Here is a 7,304-nt window from a genome sequence, read left to right on the forward strand (position 1 = left end):
AAATCAACACTAGTAAGTACCTCTTTGTTTATGTTGAAGTTTATTATGAATCTGGGTTTTTATTTTTATTTTTATTTTTTGGAGATATTTGTATTGGGTTATTGGATTATTTGTGTTTTCTCAACTCTTAATTCTCAATTCTATATGCAAGCAATGTAATAGTATTATCTTGATGTATTTCGTTTATTTCACTGTTGGGTGTATGATAGAATCTTGAAACTGATTGAGAAATGATGATTAATTTCATGGTTTCAATCTAGCTCTGTTTCATCAGTCGTGCCTTTAGATTTCATCAAGTTGTTCACTTATTTACAATTTATTTCTTTCCATCAGGTATATTTCTTTTCATCAGGTATCTAAGGACCACAGTTGCAGCGAGATATATACTTCGGGCTTTCGGGCCGAAGACATTCTCAGAAATCAAGGACCGGACCTGGACCAGCGTAGTAAAGGACCGGTTCGAACAAAACATTTCCAATAGAAGGACCGATAAAAAGCCCGACCCGACCGGTCCGGGTCGGTTTGCCTATCTTTTTTCTCTGCTACTGTAATAACCCGTATTTTAATTATAATTTTAGCAATTTGAGTCACGACTGGTTAAAATAGATTTTGATTTTATTACCAACGACTCGCATTGTTTTGTAGTACTCAATAATTAGAGTAGATTATTATTGGCATCCTATGGGTCAATAAATATGAATGTGTAATGTAATACTTGTATCAATGTGCATTGAAATATTTTGAGGTGGACATTGAGACCATTATATACACTATTATTATAGATAAGGAAACAGAAGAAGGAGAAAGGGTCTGGAAGGGTCGGTTAAATCGACTGAATTGAGGATATAAAAGAGGGAGAAGAGAAGTCTAGAAGGAAAAAGAGAGAACGGGGAGGCCGGACAGAACAAACAAAGCAAAAAGAAAAGAAAAAGAAAAAGAAGAAGAAGAAGAAGAACAAGGAACAGAACCTTCCCGATCGATGGAAGAGCATGGGTTCCTAGAATCATTGAGATTTTCTCTCCTTGAAAACGGATTTAGTGGATCGACTTTGAATCGTTTGGTGTCTTATCATTCTTCAATTCTGGGCAAATGGTTTCATCTTATTAATTCCAGCATTTTCCACCCCATGGGTTGTGATCTTGTGTTTTTCTTATGCCTAGACATGTTATCCATGTTTCTGGGTTGTTGCTTCTGTATATCTATCTCTATGGTTGTGAGTGAATTGATATCTATCTGGACTCTTAACTAAAGATGATAAATCATGACATACATATGTGATATGGTTTATTAGATTTGTCATGCTTGTTTCGTATAATAATTGGTGATTTTGGATTGAGTCAATCACCCATTGAATTTGGATAACTCGATTACATTGTTGGATCTCATACAATGCAGACCACTGATATCTTGGTTGAGTTGTTTGTAGCAGCTACTGATTTCTTTTGCAGGTGGGAAGAAAAACACACAAAGAAAGTAAAGCTCTCTTGATAATAGAGTTACCACTTTGTGTGGGGTATTGGTGATTCCCTTGCCGCTTTCTATGGAATGATGGAGATTTCTCTTGTCGCTTAGTGCAGGCTTACTATGCCTTACCATGAGGCGTAGGGATAAGTAAGTAGGGATTGTGTCTCCCTTGGGTGAAAGACCCTAAACCTGATTGTGGCTCGTGGTGTTCGAGCGGATAATTAAGTAGGGATTGTACCTCCCTAGGGTGAAAGACCTAAACCCAATCAGGATGCCGCGGTGTGCGGCGGATTACCACTGTATGCGGGGTTTTACGGCCGAGTGCCGGGTTCACCTCTTTGTGCGGGGTGTTCTGGATGATGATTGACAGATGAAATAGATTGATGATGGCTTGCTGCCCTTAAAGGGAAAGACGAGTCGTGGTCATGGATCGGTGGATATTGCAAGACCAATGATGGTCAGGACATATATGATCAGGTATGGTATTTTACTTGAGGTATACTTAAGCTTTCGGAATGTGTATAGATACTTGAGTGAAGCAGCTGATAAATAAATGCATCCATAAGTCCAATTTCTGGAATTTTTATTTTGTTATGTGGGATTTGTTTAGTTTTTTTATTGGTCATACCTAGGGTCAGGGTGTGACAGCTACGGGCTTTATGCCCAGCCATAATCAGTAACTATTCATTGATATGTCATCATGCACACTACACTGAATATTATGTGGAATGACGTCCTGCTAATTAAGGATCAAGTACCAACATCTATAACTGAATCATTATTTGTTTAGACTCAATTATGTATTTTTACCATATATATATATATATAAATTTAAGTAACTAACATACTTACATATTTGAATAAGGATTGAATCAATAACTTCAACTTTATAGTTAAGCTACTTAACCAATCAAGTGATGACTCACCAATCAGGTTTTTGTTCAATTTAGACTAATACCTTGTTTGTTTTGCACGTGAACACCGACCGAGTGTTCAAAGTGCAGCATCACCAAATTAGTCAACTATAATATATAGGCTTGCTTGGCTGTGTTTTCATTTAAAGTAAAATCTTTGTTAGGGGGTGTTTATTTTTAATTGGGGTCAATATAGTAGCATTTTCCCATTATATTGATCGATCATGAGAGATATATGTATGTACCTGGAGTTTTAAAACTTTGAGGAGGATTGAACTTTTCTGCCAAAGTATTCCAGGCATCTTTCGCCATCTCACTGTCACTAATACAAGACCGAGCATCCTGCCCGGAAAATATGGTGATAACATGCAATGCCCTGGCATTATTTTTCCGCCAAGCCATGTATTCAGCTTCCCCGTCTTCTAGTTCTGGAGGTTCACTTGTGCCTTGGACAACGTCCCACAAATCTTCAGCCAGCAAGTATTTTCTCACCCAAAAGCTCCAGTGCTCGTAGTTGTCTTGGTCAAGAGCTTTAAGATCAATCACTAAACTAGGGACTAGTGTGGCCGCCATGCCCTCGATATCTATATTTAAAAAGCCAACAATACAATGACTCAAGGAGACCAACTGACCGAGTATATGCTTGCTCACAGCTAGCCTCGCTAACGAACTTTAAAAGTTTCACTAAATTATAGATCGCCCGAAATGACACTCAATTAATTAGTCTAGAAATGATTGAAACTCATAGGAAATATTTAAATATTTATTTTCAGAAAATAAAATGTAATAAATATAAATACAACAGAAATTTTTAAAGAGTTGACAACATACAGCTAAAGCGTTTTCACCAAATCACACGTCCGTGCATCACACGGGTATAAGACTATATCGATACATGAATTAAACTTTATCATTCTTAATTTTCGCAAGATAATTAATTAAATGTACGAACCTGTGTTGTTAGGCTTCAACCGTTTTGCCAAAGTCTCCCACGCATCCTTGGCCAACCTAATGCCACGGATAAAACCGAGTACATCATTCCTGCAAGAGATTTGGATTGCATGAAGAGCCTTGGCGTTCTTCGAATTCATCCTCCAATTCATGTATTCATTTTCATCCTTATTGGGAGTTTTAGCCCGGGCATCGACAACGTCCCAAAGACCCTCAGCAATTAAGTAAGTTTCGACCAGTAGACTCCATTTTTCATAGTTGTATAGGTTCAGAACTTCAAGAGTTGCATTTGCACTGGGGACAACTGTAGCCGCCATACTCTGTCAAATTCTCAAGTTGAGTTTATATATGTCCGTATAGCTAATTATCAAATATAATTAATCATACATGAAGAACAAGCAATAATCATAATACTAGCTAGATAACTGAGGTATATAGCTCACAGATGGACTGGGAATCTTGAAAATCTGCAGCTAGGAATACTAGCCTAGTAGATCAGTTTGTAAAATTCCACTACTGTTCATGTTCAGTAAACAAACTATTACGATGCATGCAATGTAAGAAACAAGGAAGCTGGATCTCCTTCCAATCCAACTATTTGAAACTCAAAGCTGCAGGGTAGAGGTCTTCTACATCACAGATTATCCGAGTTGATCGAACTGTCAATTATTAACTAGGTACGTGTATGTATAATTAATTACGTACAAAGGGAGCAAATTAATGCTTCAAAACAATAAGCAAGAAGAAAATGAGACCAAATATACTCACAGACTAATCCACTGGACGGGAGATCGATGTTTCAACAACTGCAGCTTCAGAGTCTAACTGTGTGAAGTACCAATATATTACAGGATTGTGTTTGTTTATGTATAAATAACAGATCGGTCAACCAAATTACAGACAACTTTGTTAGTGAGCAAGGTATAGATCGATTCCTTTATGTGAGTGAAAACAAAGCAAAGGATATGGGTGAAAGTATGAGTCTTTCTATATGCTTTTTCGGGAAAACGTGGTGGGAGCTGTTAAATCTTCATCTATTTTTCTTTTCCACAGTAATATTACTTCCTAAAAAAAATTGTTTAACCTGTGATTTCACATCTTAATTTTTACCAATTCGACCACCGGTTTGTAAAAATTTATTAGTATGCCATCAAATAAAAAACCGATGTCACTATACATATCAAACGATTTTAAAGAGAAAAGACGAAATTACTACACCATTCGACAACGTACCAAGCCGCCAGAGTAAAGGAATCACGTCAACGACCAAGCACCGCACCATTCACACTACAATAGTTTTTATAACATGCTTAGAAGCGGTGAGTCCTAATGATTCACAAGCTCATGGTGAGATCAAATAGCCGTGCTAACTCATTGTCAGTGTCGAAACTCAACATCGGTGATCGAAATAATTTCATAAACTCGTCGCATTTTGTACCTTATTATCAAACCCTTAACCCGAATGATTTCACGTTATGAAAAATTTTGAAATATTCTCTCGAGCACCATATAATAATCAATTAGATCGTCAAATAATTTCCAATTTCCAAACGATCTAAGTTTAGCTCTTTAAATTTTTTCGAGGCTCATAGTTCCATCTTTTTGAAATAAATGCGTTCTTCAAAATTTCATTATTGATCAAACGATAATACTCATTTCGATTGGGTAGCTCATATATAGTACTCGTCATTTTTAACGAGCTAAATAAAATTTTTGGTATTTAGAAAAATACTTTCCCCCCTTGATCACCAAGAATTAATAGATTGGGTAGCTCAGTCTTTTTTTTATTGTTAGACTTAAAATCTCCAACACCCATAGTAGTACTCATTCCAATTCTTTGAAGCTAAATCTTAAATTGAGCTAACCAATCTAATTTTTTGGTGAGCGGCCATGGGGAAGGAAGTCGGCCTTCTGACATGACTATTCGACACAAATTAGTCGTTGAATCTAAAAAGCATTTAGAAAACCCTATGATTTCGATATGAACAAGGGGTGAGCTTCCAATAATTGTCTCTGATGGCTAAGTACAACAAAGTGGACAACTAATAATCGCACTCCAACGTGCGATCCCGTTCACCCGGTCATTAGCTGATCATGGAGAATTTGCACAACTATCATAGATTAAGGCTCAGTGACCATGAAGAAATTTGCACGTACAACTGTCATTAGATTAAGACTCATTAAGATTCAACGGTTGAGATATAAACCAGTCAACTTGGATTTGGACAGGACTGCTCCTTACATGTGGACTGCTCCTACTTATGGCCGCGCCTCAAAAACCTTTATTTCTGCACTCCTAATTAGGTCAATCCTTCTACATATATATGTAGGTTAATTCTTCTATATATGTAGGGACTATTGTACTGTTAACTCGATCTAGATATTTAGAATGTAGTAGTTTATTCTCTCTCCGTTTCGTTTGCTTTCAGGCTGCTTCTTCGTTTCTCTTTCTTTTCAATAAATCCGTACGACTATTATCAAACACTGCCCTAATATTGTTTGTCTTAATTTATATCAGACTGTAAGTTTAGAGATACATGCATATATACATTATGTTTGAATAAACGTACTGACCTGAAAATTAAACTTGGAAGTTGGAATATTTATTACCATATCGAAGCACATAATTGTCTCATCTTTACAGGAGCTTCTTATTACAAAGGAAAAAACCGAAGATAAAGCATCATCATACAACATTAGATACTTAATACCTTCCTACTCTTCTTTTAAATACTGTCAGCCCACCTTAACAATCTAATCCGTGTTAAATATACTCTTATTTGGAATCCATAAGTAGAAATAATGATATCAAGAAGGAACGGAAATTGCATCCGTAGGAATGAGGCAATCGGAGCTGTAGCCAGTAGTACAATAAATGGGATAACAATAGAAGATGTTTCAGGGAGCATAATGAAAATGGCAGAAGAAAAGGCAATCATCATGGCCCCGATAGATAGAAAAAGGGTAAGAAACCCAAGTATCAATTTTGTGGGTAAGGATGTGAGAAAATCTTCTTCAGCAAAACGTGATGTGAGGATCCCTGAAAATATCATTACTGAAGTTGTGGCCGAGCATAGGGATATAACATCTACTATAAAAGTCTGAAATGCCTTGGTGTGCAAGTATATGGGAATACATGTGTCCCCATTTATTCCACCAATTTATTCCATCAGGAACTGTCACAGCTGCAGCGAACATAATGGTAATGATAAGAGCAGCTACAAGTGTCGAAGAAGAAGTTGCAGTTTCTTTCATTAACGATGCTCCTTCCTTCACCAGATATTTGTGGTTCATAGTAAATTCCTCCTGGGGTGTGCGACCATCTGAATTTATACAATTAAGATCCTTGGGATTTGCCAACCACTCCACGTACTCCCTGCATTCAATAAAAAAAAAACTCTTACGTTCAGAGATATGGTGAGATAAAAGAATTCACTAGTTTTCGGTCTTAACCTTGTACGTCAATGTGTGTCATAAAACCTAAGCCTTAAACCCTAACCCACAAGAAAACATAGAAAAAATTAAGTAATACCTTGCACCATTAATATAGTTCGTTCTGCATTTGCGCCTTAAATCCTAAACCCTAACCCACAAGAAAACATAGAAGAAAAAAAAATTAAGTAATACCTTGAACCATTGTAGTTCGTTCTTCAATTGCAAAGCTTCACCTCGAATATGAGCAATCTTTGCTACTGGGGTCAACTTTCCTAACACATGCAGCATGTTATTCCCAGACTTATCTTTTCTACCTATAACTTCTTGTCTATCTTTTGTATTAAAGCATGTTATCAGAGCAAAGATTTCCCCTTGACGATGCTCACCAGCTAATTGAAGTACGGTCTTAATTGTCATGTTCATTAGTGACTGTAAGAAACCAGTTTATTGGATTAAACCAGTTATCCCATATTATTTTGGCGATGAATTAAGCATGTCCTCGTTCTACTGCTTGGAAGAGTGCTTTTACAACAACTTTAT

At 36.7% G+C, this 7,304-nt stretch overlaps 1 protein-coding gene and 1 pseudogene across 1 annotated transcript in view; both read right to left on the reverse strand.

The window, feature by feature from the left end:
- Positions 1 to 3,481, reverse strand: part of LOC101297866 — a 7,223-nt gene extending 3,742 nt beyond the window's left edge. The window contains exons 1-2 of the mRNA XM_004305947.1: positions 3,331 to 3,481; positions 2,624 to 2,962 (exon numbers count right to left, since the gene is read on the reverse strand). Coding sequence (XP_004305995.1) covers positions 2,624 to 2,962; positions 3,331 to 3,481 — 490 coding nt within the window. The remainder of the gene's footprint in view (positions 1 to 2,623; positions 2,963 to 3,330) is intronic.
- Positions 3,482 to 3,597: 116 nt separating this feature from the next.
- Positions 3,598 to 7,304, reverse strand: part of LOC101298157 — a 6,465-nt pseudogene continuing 2,758 nt past the window's right edge.

The sequence above is a fragment of the Fragaria vesca genome, linkage group LG6 (assembly GCF_000184155.1).
Source record: "Fragaria vesca subsp. vesca linkage group LG6, FraVesHawaii_1.0, whole genome shotgun sequence".
Lineage (NCBI taxonomy): Eukaryota > Viridiplantae > Streptophyta > Magnoliopsida > Rosales > Rosaceae > Fragaria > Fragaria vesca.